The sequence below is a fragment of the Schistocerca americana genome, chromosome 11 (genome assembly GCF_021461395.2).
Source record: "Schistocerca americana isolate TAMUIC-IGC-003095 chromosome 11, iqSchAmer2.1, whole genome shotgun sequence".
Taxonomy (NCBI): Eukaryota; Metazoa; Arthropoda; class Insecta; order Orthoptera; family Acrididae; genus Schistocerca; species Schistocerca americana.
The window spans coordinates 115645925-115664592 of record NC_060129.1 but is presented as its reverse complement, the minus strand read 5'-3'; the positions used below and the strand labels follow the sequence as shown (position 1 = coordinate 115664592).

General features: G+C 42.0%; 1 protein-coding gene across 1 annotated transcript in view; it reads right to left on the bottom strand.

Annotated features, from left to right (window-relative positions):
- Positions 1-18668, bottom strand: part of LOC124553868 (plexin domain-containing protein 1) — a 445631-nt gene that overhangs the window by 6988 nt on the left and 419975 nt on the right. The window contains exons 8-9 of the mRNA XM_047127869.1: positions 14176-14446; positions 3406-3545 (exon numbers count right to left, since the gene is read on the bottom strand). Of these exons, the coding sequence (XP_046983825.1) occupies positions 3406-3545; positions 14176-14446 (411 nt within the window). The remainder of the gene's footprint in view (positions 1-3405; positions 3546-14175; positions 14447-18668) is intronic.

Sequence of the window (18668 nt, the reverse complement as noted above, 5' to 3'; positions counted from 1 at the left end):
CATTCTTGAGGGACCAAACTGCTGAGGTCATCGGTCCCTAGACTTACACACTACTTAAACCAGTCTGTTCCAGCTCGTCGGCTCCGTTGTGAGCCGTGGAGCGCTCCCTGCTCCAGGGAGCCGTGTCGCTCGCTGTGACCATTCAGGTGGGCCGGTACGCCGGCACGTGGCACGGCTGGCTGAGGCAGGCGGCAAGGCAAGCGTTTTGATGTGCCAGCTAGCGTCTTACAAAATCGACAACCTCATACTCCTGGCCGCTAAGACGTGGAGACATGCTACACCAGAAAATACGATGTTCAGGAAATAAATAAGAAACAACTGTTTCACAAGAAATTGCATACTAAATTTATTGGACCTCTGTAGCTTGACATTTTCTTTGCATCCCAAGATCGGGATAGCATTCATTGTTGCATCCTGAAGAAACGATCGTTCCTTACTTTTTACTCTTTTTATTGCTGAGAAAAGCTTCTCACAACAATACGTAGATCCAAACATGAACATGATCTGAGTGGCATTGTTGTGAAGCTTGGGAAATGTTTTTTGCTGTAATGAACGATACCATTGCGATAAATCCAACGTGTTGTAGTACCTCTCTTTCAACAAAGTTGAATTTTGCAAATCAATAATTTCCAATTGAAGTGACGATGACAAGTCAACATGGGAAACTGAAAAAGGAGTGCTGAACACATTGTCCGCTTCGACAGGCAAACCCCTTCAATTGCCTGCACCTCCCTTGGAAACAAACATTCTGCAACTGCTAACTGCTACCATGCACGATTTTACGAGTGGTCCCACCGAAAACGGCTTGCCACTCGTCGCAATGATGTGAGCGACCCTGTAGCTTGCCCGAATTGCAGATTCTGTAGTGTTTTCTCCGCTCTCATTCACCTGAAAATAATAAACGCATTACAGAACACGAACTATGTTGCATGTTTTGATACCCTCCATATTACGAAACCGTTTTTAGACTTAGGTCTGCTGGTATGTCGTTCTTAAACCTGGCTACCAGTTCTCTGCGTGCAACGTTTTCTACCTGATCGTAGTGCGCTATTTGAAGGCGTGTACAATGTCGTCGTATATTGTACCTCTTGGCAGAATTAAATACTTTATGACATACGAGACACTGCGGACGACCATGCCTCTCAATGAATAGAAAGGTATCCTCCAGTAGAGGTACAGGGCTCCCGCGGCTAGTCATAGCTGTCATTGAACACGGATTATTGCGTCAGTTGCGGCTGCATGCGGCCAGGGGGCAGTGAGTTAGCTTTCCCCCTCCACGCGGGCTCCGAGCTGCCGCAGTGAGCGATCCGGAGCGCTCCAGCTCCATGGAGCTCGGTTGGAACAGCCTGACTTAAGCTAACTTAAGCTAAGAAGAACACACACATCCATGCCAGAGGGAGGACTGTAACCTCCAGTGGGAGGGGCCGTGCAATCCGTGCCATGGCGCCTCAAACTGCGCGGCTCTAGATTTTTAAAAATTCTTGTGTGTCCATCAACCTACACCTACATCCATACTCTACAAGGCACCATACTGCATGCAGCAGAGGGTACCCTTGCAAACAGAGTAACTGGAAAACAGCTGTCTTTATGCCTCCACGAGCCCTTATTTCTCGTATCTTCGTAGTCCTTACACGAAATGTGCGTTTACATCAGTAGAACCATTCTGCAGTCAGCTTCAAATGCTCAATAGCGTTCCTCTAAAAGAATACCGCCTTTCTTCCAGAGATTCTCATTTGCGTTCCTGAAGCATCTCTTAAACACTTGCACGTTGCTCAAAGCTACCAGTAAAAAATTTAGCAGCTTGCCTCTGAATTGCTTTAGTGTCTTCCTTTAATCCAATCTGGTAAGGATCACAAATTCTCTAGCAATACTCAACAATGGGTTGCACTAGCATCCTACATGCTGTCTCCTTTACAGATGAACCACTCTTTTCCCAATAAACCAAAGTCTACCTTTTGCCTTCCCTACAAAAATCCTAATTTGCTCATTCCATTTCATATTGGATTGCAATGTTACATTCTGATATTTAATGACGTGGTTGTCAAGTAGGATGCTACTAATGCTATATTTGAACATTACTGATTTGTTTTTCCTACTCATAAGTATTTACTTACATTTTGCCATGTTTAGAACTAGCTGCCATTCATGACACCAACTAGAAATTTTGTCTAAGTAATATTGTATCCTTGTAAAGACACTCAATGACAACACCTTCCAGTACACCTCAGTAACATCAGTAAACAGCCACAGGCCGCTGTTCTCCCTTTCCACCAGATCATTATGTATAGAAAATAACAGCAGTCCTATCACACTATTACTTATAAAGTCTGAGCCACCCACATATCTGAGAACACGTTACATACATTCATATCTTTGTTAACAGCCTGCAACGGGGCACCATGTTGAATGCTTTCCGGAATTTCTGAAATATGGTATCTGTCTGTTGCCCTTCATCCACGGGTCACAGTGTATCATGGAGAAAATGATCTAGAATGAAATTTTCACTCTACAGCGGAGTGTGGGGCTGATATGAAAGTTCCTGGCAAATTAAAACTGTGTGCCGGGCCGAGACTCGAACTCAAGACCTTTGCCTTTTGCGGGCAAGTGCTCTACCAACTGTCCTCAAAGCTATAATTCCGCCAATACGTCTCCTACCTGCTGATCTGTGGTCATAAGCTTGTTGGTCTCTAGGAAATTTACTGCATGTGGAGTGAGTATATTTACTCTCTAATGCCCTCGCGTGATCTTTGTATCTAATATTAGAATTCCATGCAGTCATCCCAAAATACTTATATTTTCACAAAGTGAAGAACACTGTTTAACCAATAATATTTTATTATTTATAACTAGTTTCATAATAAAGTAATTCCATATTCTGGCGTACAGTAAAGTGTGAAAGAGGTAAGGTTGCCTACCAACCGCATGTCTGTGGAATGAAAGTTCTGTGTCTGACTATTAAGTAGATTTCCGACAGCAACCACGATATTGCTCGTCTGACTGTCTCTCTCCCCCTCCCCCCCTTCTCTTCATTTTGTGGGTTTTCCTGTTAGTATGGCCAAAGGAACAAAACGATCTTGCTGTCGAGATCCCATGATCGCTATTTTATAAAACGGGACATAGAACTGTTGTCCGGCAAACAACATATGGTGGAAGACATCTTAGTTCTTTTACACTTCATTGTATACCAGAAGATGGAACTGTATTATTCTGAAAGCAGTCGGGAACTATCGAATATTATTGGTTCAATGAATGTTCAAGTTTCCTTCATTTTCTGGAAACAGACATGTACAGTTGTGGTTGACCTATGAAAAGAACACTGTGGAATAAATTTATAGTTGTTCATTTGACTTTGATGTTCTGTGCTGACACGGTGTGTGACACACCATACCCCACGACTCTACTCACCCTGATGAGGAACTGGCCCGAGGCAGTATGCGGGTTGCGGTAGGCGTACAGGATCCACACGCCCGTCGCGCACACCAGCGTCACCACGCTCAGGATCGCCACCACGCCGGACACGCTCACCGAGGAGCTGCTCGGAGATCCTGCCGGGCAGAGGGTGAGCAACATCTGTCAGCATATCCATTCTTACGGCAGCACAGTGAAACGTGTGTGAAATGTGGATGGGCAGCAATACCTACTAAAGCTTACAGAGTTCCTGCGGAACTTCAGTAGAAAGATTGGCAAGTAGTGTTACTTCAGTTTTATTTTTATTTTGTGCCTTACAAGGAAGCCTTACAAATTGGCCCTCTTATATTTTCTTCGTACTCATGACGTAAGTGGCTTGGTGCCCAACCATCAATTTCCTAAAGTGATAAGGCACTTCTTTTTCTTGCAAGGTAAACCATTTCAAGATTAGTAGATTTCCAAGTGCTGTTAATTTAACAAGCATTTGATGTATTTAATTGAGAAATTCACCAGCCAGTGGGTCAGTAGGGCATTACTTTAGCAATCGTGAAGTTGCTGTTTGAATTCTCAGTGGCAGCAACTTGTTTCTACTTTTCTTTAAACTCTATACTTATTAGCAAGAACTGGGACTCTTACTAAACAAAAATGGGAATCTGAATTAACAAATAGCTTATATATTTTTTAAGATGTGGTACGAGACCATTCACAATAAATTAAGATTTCGTACAAAATCAAAAAACTTAATAGTAAATTAAGTACTTTATTTCTAGACATTGCACAATATTATTGACGTACATAATACTTCCATTTAATGAATGAACATTTCATATACCTGTCCCAAATGTTAATTATTCTCATATTATTGTAAATAAAAATAAGAAACGCCACTTGCATCAATCATTATGATTCAGCATTTATGAATAAATATTTCCATTCATAGTAAAGTGGACTTGTTAATTAAGAAATACTGTGTAATAATTTAATAAAACATTTTGATTTTTTTACAATGAACTGAGCACTATGAACTACTAGTTAACAATCGGAATCATTTTTCCATTTTTACCACTGTTCCTCTGCTGGCTCTGTTGTCCTGCCTGTATCTCTAGAATCCATCACTCAGTGCCTTCTTCCGGTCTTCTGACACAGGGCCACCTCCCTCCGTTTTTTTGAATGCTTCTCCTAGTTTAAAGCCTCTGCAGCTTTTCCAGCATTTGTCTAAATTCATTACTATCCACGATTTTGTCCTCTGGGGTACTGATTTCTTTTTAAGATCTGTATCACATTCGGTGGAGCTGTCCCAATCTCTTTGCCTTTGGCCTTATGAATTTCCAAATTTTCTTTGTTAGACAATCATGGGACATACTAGATGTGTGTCCTTAAATAACAAGTTTTTCTTCTTAACCCTTTTGCAACTACAGACAAGCTCTTTGCATTCTGTGCTGAGGGTGGCTTTTGTTACAGCTGTACTGCTCACCAAATGCTGGTGCCTGTGCCGAGACGGTGTTCTGCCCGATACGAAATACTACTCAATTTTTCAAAACCTATTAGGTGAAAAAATTTGATATTTGCACACCAGATATGTTTACTCGAAAAAGAAATGCAGGTCTTTCCAATCTCTGTCATACAAACCGCGGTACATGAAATTTTAAGAGCTCGCAGAGGTAAATACGCACTGCATATAGTTGGATTTCAGCTCGTACACTGAAGTGAATGAAACGTATGTAAGATATCAAAATTTTACATAAAATTGAGAGCAGAAGGATATCTCATTTCATTCTTCAATTACTGTATTTTACAGCCAAAGGATGTCCGCGTGCAATGCGTCCATTCACGTCCTTGAGCATCATGAATCGCATGGTCATAACAATAATCGTATCTTAAACACTTCAAGATATCAAAAAAAGGTTCTCTGCAAATGATAGCACTTAATGAGGCACATATTATACATGATAAATACTCTTGACTCTTTCATTCACTGAGATATGGAAGTAACTCATCCGCAACAGTGAAAGGTCAGCAGCTCAGATACAGACAGACATCCATAATACCAGGAGAACAGTGTAGCAGGATGTTTACAAACAACCACAGTAGTGAAAGGGTTAATCACAGATGTTACCAGTTCCACCCTTCTGTACAACTCCTCATTTGCTCTCAAACATAATGTGCCTATCAATCGATCTGTCACCTAAAATCCTTAATATTTTCCATTCTCTATTGATCATTATATCTGTTAATCCACATCCATCCATAATCAGTCTCTTAAGCATGTACTCCTTTTGCTTCGACAACTGTACTGTAGTGCCTTAACTTGGCTCCTACACTCAACAATTTCCTATCTTACAATATTTTTTAAGTTCTATGCTCAGTCCAATTTGTGGATCCTAAGATTGATTGCTACCTGTTCTGAGCCACACTGTTGGATTATGTTTTATTTGCTAATAATAATGATTTTAAGATTTCATATGATAATAAATACAAAATTAAAATAAAAGTAAGAAATACTGTGACACCAATGAGATTCGAACCAGCAACTACTTAATTACTGATCTAATATCTACTGGCTGATAACTGCGGATCTGATAAAATGCTTTGTACTTAACACTTGGAAATCACACTAGTGATTAAGTTTATTGCTGGCTAGTTGTCAACACCGTGTTCATTTTCAAACCAGCAATAAATCTGTTACCATACAAAATAGAAACACTAACAAGTAAACTTAATACTGCTCTGCATACAGAACAATTATTAAATGTGATATATAAATGTGTGCTCTTCAAAGGAGTTCTATTAAATCACTTCACTACAATTTATACAATTCAGACTTTGGTATGTTCGCAAACCACAACATACATTTTCAATAAAGCGTGCTAGTAAGCTCTTTGTAGGGCTACAGGTGACTTGAAAGTAACTGCGAATAAAACAGTGGTACACAACTGTGACAAAAAATTAAAAAGAAGGCATGCGGTAACAAAAGCCGCAGCAGCTACACACAAATAGTAAACAAATTTTGAATTATATTTTCATTCATTTACTTTTTTTCCAAAAGTCTTTGACTTTGTGCAGGAATAACTGATTGCTTCCACCTTTGTTGCTAAAAACAACTTCTCTGTTACTTTACACACAACTGATTTCGAGCATCACAGTCATTGCCAAGTAGAATTTCATGACAGGAGATGCATATGAGACATTAGTCACGTATGAATGGCTAATCCCCTGCACATCTCATGAAAACCTAATTCAGTTGCCTGTACGGGAACAGTAAAGTTACTTTTCACAACTGAAGTCGAACCAGTCAAACGTTCCCTGCAGAAAGTCAAACACTACTGTGGCTTGAAAGTAGCGCTATGTAAGGGAACAATAGTTATTTTTAAAGATCCAACTGATCTAAACTAAATTTGTCTAATCACACTTCATTAACATGCAATTCTTGTGTTTACTTCTTTGTACATGAGGCTGCATTGTACAACTGCCAAGATTTCCTAAATTTTATATGTGCCTTACAGCTTTAGTTTTTAATTTTATCTAGGGATAGGCAATGTTGAAAAACCATCAACATCAATTGACTCCCAAAACATTTATTTTTCTGACACCAATGTTAAATGATGAATTTCTACGATGACTAAAAGGCAACATACAAATACATCTAGTATCTTATTTATTAACCAAATACCTGTCTACAGACTTCCAACTACATTTTTGAGAAAATCTTTTTGCTTCTGTTTAGGAGTTTTTGAGAAGTCTCAAAACATGACAATGTGACTACGCAGTTCATACATTGACTGTAGTTTTTTTATAATTTTGGATAGGCGGTGCTGTTGACTTTACTTCTTATTTCTGATGGATCTTATTCAAGATCTAGGAAGAGATCTTCCAGGTAATTACCGATCTGTGATTGTAGATCTATTCCTGTCGCAGTCTGCAAAATTATCGTTTTCTTGCACTATTTTATGATGTTCAATCTATATATCAGATATGGTTTCTCTATTTTCCTGTAATGCCTCAACATGTTGCCTATACTCACCGACAGTCATTTTAACAGCTGCAAGAAGATCCTCGACTTCCTGATGGCCTCCGAACATGCTGAAGGATCTTCCTGGATATTCCTATATTGAGGATCAAGAGGTGCTGGTATGGCTAATAAATTAATATGTTGGCTGCAATTGCTTTTTGGTTTCTATTATGGCATTACTCTTTAGGTTCTCTCCAATTGTCCGACATTCAGATATTCAACATACTACTTATTGGGATTACTTTACTGCTTTCAATGTGTTTTTCTACAAAAATTTTCTGAGTAGCCACTTCTGTAGGCCACAGAATGTCACAGCTATCTGCCAGATCTACAATACGTGCAGCTGTTACCACGAGAAGTGCACTAGTGAGGCAGTTAATGATACTATTAATCACTGGCTGCAGCTGCAACACTCTTTTCATCATACCGAACATTGAATCCATCTGGTGGATACTTTATGAGTTAGTCTGAGCTACGAGCCTTTTCTTATCTCATCACTTGCTACTACACTTTAACCCACATTGAAATCCTCTTCACAGCAGTAATCAACTCTGGCAGTTTGTCTCTTTCCTATATAATTTTCTTGAGACCAATTTTAGCTTGTGTGCAAAACACTGTGTACAACTTTCTTCCAAATGCCATTTCTACCCCATTTAACAACTACACTAATACTGCTATACATTTAGGAGATTTGTTTAAAAAAAAAAAAAAAAAAAAAAAAAAAAAAAAAAACGAAAGAAAGAGAGAGAGAGAGAGAGAGAGAGAAGTAGTGTAAGTTTGTGTAATTTTTCGCTACTCACCATAAACGACTTGTCGAGTTGCAAAAAGGCACAACGCAAAGACTAACACAGTTAACTTTTGCCCATAGCCTGCAATAAAACGCGCGCACATTCATTCAAACACGTGAGCAAACTTCATGCACACACGACTGCGGTCATGTGTGTGTGATGAACTTTCCTGAAAAAGGTTTTGGCCGAAAGCTAAATATGTAACAGTCTTTTCTTTGTGCCTGTTCGCAACTCAACTTTACAGGAAGTAGTAATCTATCTTTTTCCTTGTATTGTTGATGCTGCAACCTGGAGTTTCTATTGTTTGTACTTAATGTTTTGTTTGCTTTCAGTTATATGTCTACAGCCCTAGTGCACATTGTAATCCTCATGCCACAGCACCTTCGGACACTGCTAAAACAAAAATTAAATTGCGCAGCCCACTGATGATTACAATGTTATGGAGCAATTCATTTTCCACATGCCAAGTGCCATAACCTGACTGCCTGGAAACTCTGCTCGGTGGAAGAGACATCAAAGTAAGCAAACACCTGTCTCAGCTTATCTGTAGGTACACTACCATTTCTGAGAAAATGACGAAGTTTTCTAGATACTTACATGCATTCCAGCAAGAACACAGTCCAACCAAAGCGGTGGTACAGACACTAAGATCATGGCTTCACAATTTTGCAGCCCGTGTTTGAGACCAGATTGTTATTTTTAGTTTGTTTTTCATTTACCTATCCATGTCTACAGAAAGTTACTAAATAAAATGATTTCCAGTGTGTATTGAAACAACATTGTCCTTATTCATCTACTAATTGTATGTATGATCAACATCATCTTTCATAATCAATTTCAAGTGCCACTTTTTTGTGAAGGGATCTTTTGTATGTGATTTGCTGAGAGATTATTGCCAACATGTGATATCTTCTGCAATATTAACTATGTTTCTTTCCCGAGTGGGGTTCATATGAAGAAATGTCACTGTGGCAAACTTGAGTTCACCCAATGCTCATGGTGTTTTGAATTTCACTGCTTTGAATGTTTGTACAATCAGTACCATCCAAGAGAATGCACCAGATCTTCCTGAATAAACATAAGGAAAAAAAATAAAGAGTCGATCAAAACCCAGTTATAATTTTACAGCTAATGCCCTTGTATCCCCTAACTTGACAAGGAACTTCCATACAGCAAATATTGCAAACATAGTGAATTTGAAGGGCGCGATAAAGATTGTAAACAGTAGGAAAACTAATTCTTGGAATATAAAAGTGGGTTTATACTGTATGCAGCTTCATCACCATGGAAAAAAGGCAAAGACCTGACAGTGATCAGGCAACAGGATGTTCAGCATTTTTTTGGAGTGCCACGGAGTGGTGCTAATGGGTTACGTCCTTAAGGGGCAGTTACACAAGGGTGCTTAGAGAAAGTGCAGCGCAAAGTTGTCCAAGGACCATCTTTTTGTTCTAAAACAATGCCCCAACTCATTTTGCAATGGACCACATCACGCATGCTGCTTCTTTGGCAAAATACAGACTTTGCAACCAACTACTTCGCTTGACATCCATCCCTGAAAAATTAGTGTTCCAATGAACAGTGAATTTATATATGAAGTCCACATTTCATGCTCGGAGGTTAATTTTTTTGGTGATAATTGAAACATTATGACTACCGCTTCCACACAATACACCTGAAGGTTTCTTAATGTCAAGTGCAGAATTTTGCAGTGTTGTCTACACAAGCAGTAACAATCATACCTTTGGTCTCCATTCAGCCACTATTCCCGTGAAAGCTTTCAGCAGAAAAAAGCAAAAGAGAAAAATGTGAGTTAACACTCGAGATGCATCACTACAGAAACTAAAGTTAGACCATTGTACAGCTGTTAAAATACAAATCATATGTACATACTATTAATATACAAATCTTATGTACACACATGCTCCTAAAAAATATAGTGGAAATGAGACTAACACTCTCCCCCCAACAATTTACAACAAGTACCTTGCCACTTACATCAAACAACAAATCCAAAACTGGTCGCTATAGAAACAGCTCTACAACATTTCATGTCTCAGTATTTCAGTTGTTCATAACCCATATTCCCATGTAAGTTGAGAACCATTATTTCCTTGAACTTTCATCTTACACAAGGTCCACCATGGAAACAATGTTTTCATACTGAATAGTGCAGCTGAGTGGCTGGCCTCAGAGAGGAGACGATGGGCTTGATTTGTCTGTTGGAGTGGGATTTTAGTTTCCACAATGTTGTGGAACCTCGGGCATCGTACATTCACTCTCTTGTAGTTTTTGTGAACAAAGAGTCTAACACAAAATTACCTTCACACTCATTTTCATATTCCCATCCACTGACCTGTTCCAGATCACAACACCATTTTCAAATGGGTTGAAAACTGCAACACAACTGGCTCCACAATGTGTCCGTCATCACAGACCGTACGCCCGAAAACATCGAGTTAGGACGTCCACTATACAGTGCCCTAAGTGGTCGATTCGCTCACATCCTGCGAGCAAGGGGTTAATGAGTCAACAGTGCAAATGACCCTGCAAAAACATTCGTTATCACCTATACAGAACTCAGATATTTCACAACCTGAATGTGATTACGAACAGTGTCAAGTCTTGTTAAATCATAGTCAGTCATGAAAACACGATTTTTCTCATGGGTGATGATGCCAATTTTCATTTCGATGTAACAAAAATTCTCTTATGTTTCAAGAGACCCACTGCAGAAAATGGCGTGTACTTTGAGGAAAACAACATTACTGCGACTTAATTCAGAGTGCTACATTACAATGCTCCTTCCCACCTTCTTCCTGTAACTTCGACGTCACAGAGGGCCAATGAGGAGAGTATGGTTTTAACAAGGTCACGGAACTCCACGCACACAGCTCTTAATTCAATGGCTGTCTTACAAGATCAGTTTTCAGTTCGCATTATCTCCAGATATGGCAATCTTCACTGACCTCATTACTGTGCGCTAAGCTTATGCGACTTCTGTTTATTGGATGTGTTACCCAGCCACACTGCACTGAAGATGACAATACAGGAAGAAATCATTTGTACTCCCATGTCAGATGTCAACTGACACCAAGTTTCTGGGACCGGCTAGAATGCAGCATTAGCATAAACAATCAACATCTGAATGATGTGATCTTCAAAACATAAATGAAACAATGAAATTCTCCGTATGCACTACGTAATGTCATAAACAAAAATATTTTTTACAAACACTAAGTACATCTTATCTGAAAACCACGTGATTCCCAAGACGGACCTTGCGAAGAAATTCTAGTGTGTTCGGAGTAGCATAGAAAACCATTCTGAAGTCCACAAAGGAAAAAGTATCCAGGTGCAACCTGTGCCCTCCACTACACAGCATACGGGGGCGCGCATAGTCCATATATCAATCTAGGCGTCTGATCTCCCTTAAAGAATGCAAGTTGACCATTAAATGCTACTGCTGGGTTATTAGATTGGCAGCGGTACACACTGAGTGTTACACAAAAGAACAGCACATTGATACTGTGAAAGCTCACTACAGGAAAGGAGAATTTTATGCAAAATCAAAATTCACAAATTGCACGAAATGTTTCATGGGCAATATGTAGCTAGTCCGTGAGCTGTGCAGTGATGGCATAAGAAATTTGAACAAACAGTTTCAGTGTTACGTGATAAATTGCTTAAGTGCATCATGCGATCCTTTTCGTCATAAATGTAGCAGTTGTAACAGGTAGGACAGCATGCAGCCAAGGAAATAAGTTCACTGTTTATTGTGACAACATGTCGTCATCCCAAACAGTGCTTGTGGTGGTGTACCAAGAAACACACATTCTGAACGCCAATAACATCCTGTGGCAGAAGGATTTCAGTCATACGATCATCTGAAGTGATGAGAAATTTATTTCTTGGATATGAGTAAAAGGGAATAGACAACTTAGCCACAGATTCACGTTCAGGGACAAAACCAAACTCCAGCTCAGGAGTAAACAAAAAAGCAGCTGCATTAGGACAAAGGTTTATAGTACTCGAGAACTGTCCAGTACAGCTATCAAACTGGCATTGTAAAGCAGGGTATTCATCCAAAAATGAGGATTGCGATGCGGTAACAGGTAGTTGGAAAAAATTGAGACAAATTTTCACTAGTGCCACAACAAATCCAGCTGTTGAGTATAAGTGAACAACCCTAGCAGTTATTTTTGTATATGAACTCAAACCTACTGTGCTGTTTCTAACATACTGACCTCTTCCATCCCCAACCAGCACGGATTTCAAAAACATCCATTACATGAAAACCAACTTGCACTTTTCACACATACCTCCTGAAAGCAACGGATAATAGCAGTATTTCTCTATTTCCAGAAAGCATTTGACTGAGTAACACAATTACCTTATTAGCAAAAGTGCAATTGTATGGAGTATCGAGTAAAACTGATTACTGGACTACGGATTTCTTGGGGGGAGGGGGGGCAGTATGTTATCAGAGATACAGAAGTAACTACAGGCGTGCACAAGGGAAGTGTGTTGGGCAACTGCTGTTTATGTTGTACATTATGAACTTGAAGATTAGGTTATTAGTAACCTCAGACCTTTCACAGATGATGCAGTTATCTATAATGAATTACTGTTTGAAGAAAGCTACATATACATTCAGTAGGGTCTTGACTATCTGGAAGTCGTGGGAAGATTGGCAAATCGCTGATATAAGCTGAGTCATAGGTATAATGGAGACAGCTTACAAATCATTTGTGTATCAAATAAGGCTAGCAGGGGATATTTAATATATAAGGGGCATTCAAAAAGAAATGGGCCAGAGGCATAATTACAGAAACCAATACCTGTATGTTAGAAGTATCGACCCTGCTGTTGAGACATTTGTCAGACTGATACAAGGCAGTGAATGGCTGTCTCATAAAATTCCCAGGGCTGCGATGTCAACCAGTTCCGCACGTACAGCCGGACGTTGTCGTGCAAGGTGAATCGTTTTCCCCTCCGAGCCTTTTTAAGGGGACCAAAAATGGTGTAATCACAGGGAGAGAGTTCAGGACAGTATAGAGTTGCCGAGAACCTCCCATTTGAATTTCTGCAGAAGTGCCGTGACTGTGTTGGTGGTATGAGGTATTGCATTGTCGTGGAGCAGAATGACCCCACGGGTGAGTCTGTCCGGTCGTTTTGATTTGATCGCTTGGCGAAGGGTTGTCAAGGTTTAGAAGTAACACTGGACATTCGCTGTTGTCCTGTGCTACAGGAAGTGAATCAGAAGGGGGTATCTTTGTCTTCTTTTTACGGCTTTAAGTCACTGTTTGCAATGCGACTGGCAGTGTTGGAGGACTGATGCGTGCTGCTGCCAGCTCTGTACAGTCACGTAACATACATACGTGCCCTCTAGCAGCGGGCTGTGAACTTCCACACACTTGTCGAAACCACACCTCGTTACCCACACCACGATATTACCCTCCTTTCACCAGTTTGCGCATTCCAGACTCCGGCTCGTTTCTTTTTGAACACCCCTTATATACAGAGAAGGGCAGCACGAGCGGTCGCAGGTTTGTTTGAACAATGAAAGTACGTCACGGAGAGACTGAAGAAATAACTGGCAGGCACACGTAAACTATACTGAAAGCCTACCTACAAAGTTTCAAGAACCGGCTTTAAATGGTTAATCTAGGAATATATACAGCCCACTACGTATTGTTTGTGAAAGGATTGTGAGGCTGAGATTAGGGACATTCAAACAGCTGTTCTTCCCACACTATGTGTGAATGGAATCTGAAGAATCAAAAATCGGCACTGTAGGAAGGACCCTCTATCTCGCACTTCACAGCGGTTTGCAGAGATTAAATGCAGACGCAGACACGAGTGGAAACTCTGACTTACTCGGTCAACTGAATCCACAATCACCACGTCCAAAACACACACGAACTCAGACGAAGTTAAAGTGATCAGATCGAGGTAGCAGGCGCAACTCACCGTTCACGTGCAGCCCTCCGTCGGTGCGCTGCGGCTCCGAGTGGGCCGCCTCCGACTGGGAGGCGTGCACCGCGGCCTCCACGCCCCCGCCTCCCCCGCCGGCGTGCGGCCGGGACACCGGCTGCAGCGTCGGCAGTGCGTGCTGGTCGCGCGTCGCCGGGGGCGGGCACTGCTCCACGGACGCCAGGCCCTGCTTGTCGCACGAGTGCTGGAGCCACTCCTGCCGCCGCCTGTCCATGCCGTCCGAGCACATGCCCTTACACCACTGGCACTGTGGGCACGCGCGTACACAAACATCAGGTCACGGTGCTATTCGCAGGTGTGTTGTAATTTGACAGATTGAGAAGCACACATTTTGAAGTATTTTTTCCCACACTGAATATACCACCTGGCCACATTTTGACACTTCGTATATACTCTGACTACGGGATAATTTATTTACCGTATTTACTCGAATCTAAGCCGCACTTTTTTCCAGTTTTTGTAATCCAAAAAACCGCCCGCAGCTTAGATTCGAGTGCAAAGGAAGCGGAACTTCAGAAAAATGTTGGTAGGTGCCGCCACAACTAACTTCTGCCGTCTAATATATGTAGCACTACACAGGCATGCTTTGCAGGCACAAAGATAAATACTGGTACCAAAACCACTGCGTCATTTAAAAGAAAATTGTGGAAGACAAGCTTTTTTCTCCGCCCCGAGTTTCGACCACTGCATTTTCAGACATTACTGAACGAAGTAAATACAAATTCTGTATTGTTCATCTTCAAATGCAGCAGCATTTAATTTTACTACGAAAATCCGACTGGCAAGACTGTTTGAGATATTTGTCAATATGGCAACTCTACTTTCTGAATTTTTTCCTACCTGTGAGGAGAGATGGTTGCTAATAGCAACTTATTGTGAATCACATGCAGTATTCTCTTCCCCATACGAATAATACGAATATAAACATTTTGCCATGTATTGTTTCGTGTTTGCTGCTATCTCATTTAAATCCTGTCCGCCTAATGAACTATGAAACCAGAGTGAGACAACAGCAAATGCGGAAGAATATACATATCGTGTCATGTTTATATTCGTATTATTCTTATGCCTAATAGTGACACAGTCAGAAATGAAGCACAACAATTGACTAGATTTTTAAATCTAAGATGACTAATTTCTGTGCCCAATGTTATGTACTAAAGAGGCGCCTGCAAAGATTTTCAAACAGAGAAAAATTTTCGTTAAACTCTCGTTCAGAACGTCTTCTATCATACGCAGTCTATTATTTTGATCATTATTAAAGAAAGCAGCAGTGTTAAGTAACAACGAATAGCAGTCTCTTGCCATTGTTACGCTAATGAGATGATTCCTCTCTCTCTCTTTTTTTTTTTAAATTGTAAGCGGCAGTAGCGCGCACAGAAGCAAGCCATGCCGCGAGCGGCAACATGTCTTAAACACTCATTAACAGAATGCGACAAACAATGCATGACACAGTACAGTAATGCATTTTCAGCGTAGAGTGACAAACACCTATAACAAAGAGAACAGCACTTATCAGATCAAAGAAAAATGAGCAACCAATTCAAACCAGACAAAGCACATGAAAAAGGAAGGGTACCCGTATAAATACGGACGGACCGCCTGACACATAGCAATGGCTACCTGGTAAAGCTTAACTGCTAAGCTTACGACTCGAACCAAGCTACTGTAGCTGCATCATCATTCATTCGATCTAAATTGTGTCTCATATTACAATGGACCAACTTCGCTTCAATTTGGAGGTGCGGCCTAAAACTTTTCTCTCCCCTGGGAGGGGGGGGTTCAAATGTCTCAGACCACTATGGGACTTAACTGCTGAGGTCATCAGACCCCTAACCCAGAACTACTTAAACCTAACTAACATAAGTACATCATACGCATCCATGCCCGAGGCAGGATTCGAACCTGCGACCATAGCGGTCGCGCGGTTCCAGACTGAAGTGCCCAGAACCGCTCGGCCACAATGGCCGGCTCTCCCCTTGAATTTCGAGTCTCAAATTTCAGGTACAGCTTAGATTAGAGGAAATACCATCAACTTGTGCTCGAATACACAATTCTGAGAAGAAAAGAGTATCGCCCGAGCCTCCTCTGCTTGTTTCCGATGGAGGAAGGCAGAGTGATAGTGGGAGGAGCTCAATTTTTTTGCAAAACAGTGGCCCAAGGTGTGGGAAATAGCAACAGGGTCCACGATGATATCATCCGCTACTCTCAGGCTCGATACTGGGGAACGGATCTTTGTCTCAGAGCGTCGTCGGATGTCGACTCACACAATAGAGGAGGGGGTGGGACTGCTAAAAGAACTAGTCAATGAGATCCAACTAGCTTTTTTGGTATCCCGAAGAACGCGACGGCACTGTGCCCACGTGCGTTTATAACAAATGCAGTTTGCCATCACAGGATGACAGTAAAAAATGGGGAGAGCACATCTTCACAAGCAAATTGCGTCACGGCAAGCCTCAGTCCACCGAGGTACTGGGACATGCCGTGGTAAAGAGGAAGTGCGAGGAATGGAATGCTCTGCAGTGGTAAGGATAACATTTGTAAGAAATTCCACCTGGTCGTCACAACTGGGGAAATCTCGTTCTTCGAAGGTTGCCAGGGAGGATTAAAGCTGCCAATCAGCCTTAGTAAGCTGCCATTTGCATGTGCACGGCAGTGGGGTAGGAGTCAGCAAACGGATAGCACACGGGAAATGGTCGCTAGAGTAGGTGTCGGAAAGAACGAATCACTCGAGACGGTGGGCAAGCTGGTCAGTGCAGAAGGGTAGGTCCCAATGGGAATAGGTGTGCGAAAGTCAGAAAGGAAAGTGGGTGCTCCTGTGTTAAGGCAAAAGAGGTTTGATTAAGGTCAGCCAATACAGCATATCTATGACAGGTTCTGGGAGAACCCCGAAGGGGACGGTGCGCATTAAAATCACTGAGCAGCACAAATGGGTGAGACAGCTGCCCAATAAGCTGGAGGAAGTCTGCCCTAGTGACATCGAATGACAGAGGGATATATATGGTACAGAGGGAAAATGTCAGGTGAAGGAAGGAAAAGGCAAACTCCAACAGCTAGAAGGCAAGCAGTCAGGGAGATGGGTTGACTATTAACATCATCCCCTAAGAGCAGCATGACACCGCTATAAGACTGAATGCTGACCTCAGGGGAAGGTCAAAATGGACTGGGAAGAAATGCGAAACCTCAGAATGGGCGTGAGGACATTATATTGTTTCCTGAAGGCAGAGTATATGGGGACATTGTAATTCTAAAAGCAGTCGTAAATCCTCTTTGTTGGATCAAAGGCTGTGAAACATTCCATTAGGGGGAGAGTCACGATGATGAAAAAACGAACGGGTCACCTCAGCGTCTGCAGAGTGCCAGCCTGCGAAGACTCGCTGCTACAGGGCAGGTCGATCCTACTCCGTGAGGTCCGCAGAAGCATCGGTTTTCTCGTGCTATCGGTCTGTGGAGTCCAATGCAGAAAAACTGTCGATCGTGTGCACTGGTGACACGGAATCGAGCCACACGAAGCATCACGTGCAGACACCGTCGAAGTGGTTCTTCGAGCCAGCGAAGGAGAAGACCGTCGGCTTTGCTGGGCATCTTTGCATCGTTCGGGTTAGCAGATGAAGTCTCGGGTGTTAGCTGGATGGAGGCACGTAGGAAGTTTTCACGGGAGCACAGCTTTTCCGGCCTACCGGTTGTGTAGCCGGTGACTTAGTCCCTCGACGTAAGAGTTTGATGGTTCGTTGCACAGCTGGACGAGGGGGCGGCGATGCTACCTCGACTGGGTCATCTCTCAACCTCAGAACTGAATTTGAGGTCGCACGTCTGCATGGCCACGTCCTTCACGGAGCGAGATGTAGCAAGAACAGCACTATACTTGCCAGACTGTAGAACACAGGGTGTGCGATTAGTATTAACTTGCAAGAGACCGGATAAGAAACTTTTTCCTTTTACCCATATCTCCTGGACGGCCCACTCATCGAGATACATGTGACAATCACGGGAGGAGGTGGCGTGGCCACCATTGCAGTTGATACAGCGGGGAAGAGGAGGCAGACAATCGCCCTCGTGCACGTACCTACCACAGGTTACATATAAATGGCCAAACGTCAATTGGACATTAGAGTGTGGTTGAAACTATGACACTGGTACCAGCATGTAGGGGTCAGAATGTACTGTCGGACTGTGACAATTTCAAAGCCCGCTTTGATCTTTGACAGAAGCACCACTCTATCGAAAGTGAGAAAAAGATAGTGTGAGGGTACTATGGAGGAATCTACCTTTTTTATCAGCCGACGGACGGCAATGACACCCTGATCAGAGTCAGACTGTCGAGCAGCATACTGTAAGTAACACCACGGGAAGAATTCAGAGTTCTATGTGCCTCGACACTAACAGGATAACCGCGGAGAATGAAACGGCAAGCAGTAGTTGTGCTTGAGAATCAAAAGTAGTCCCCAAAAGCAAAGTGCCATTCTGTA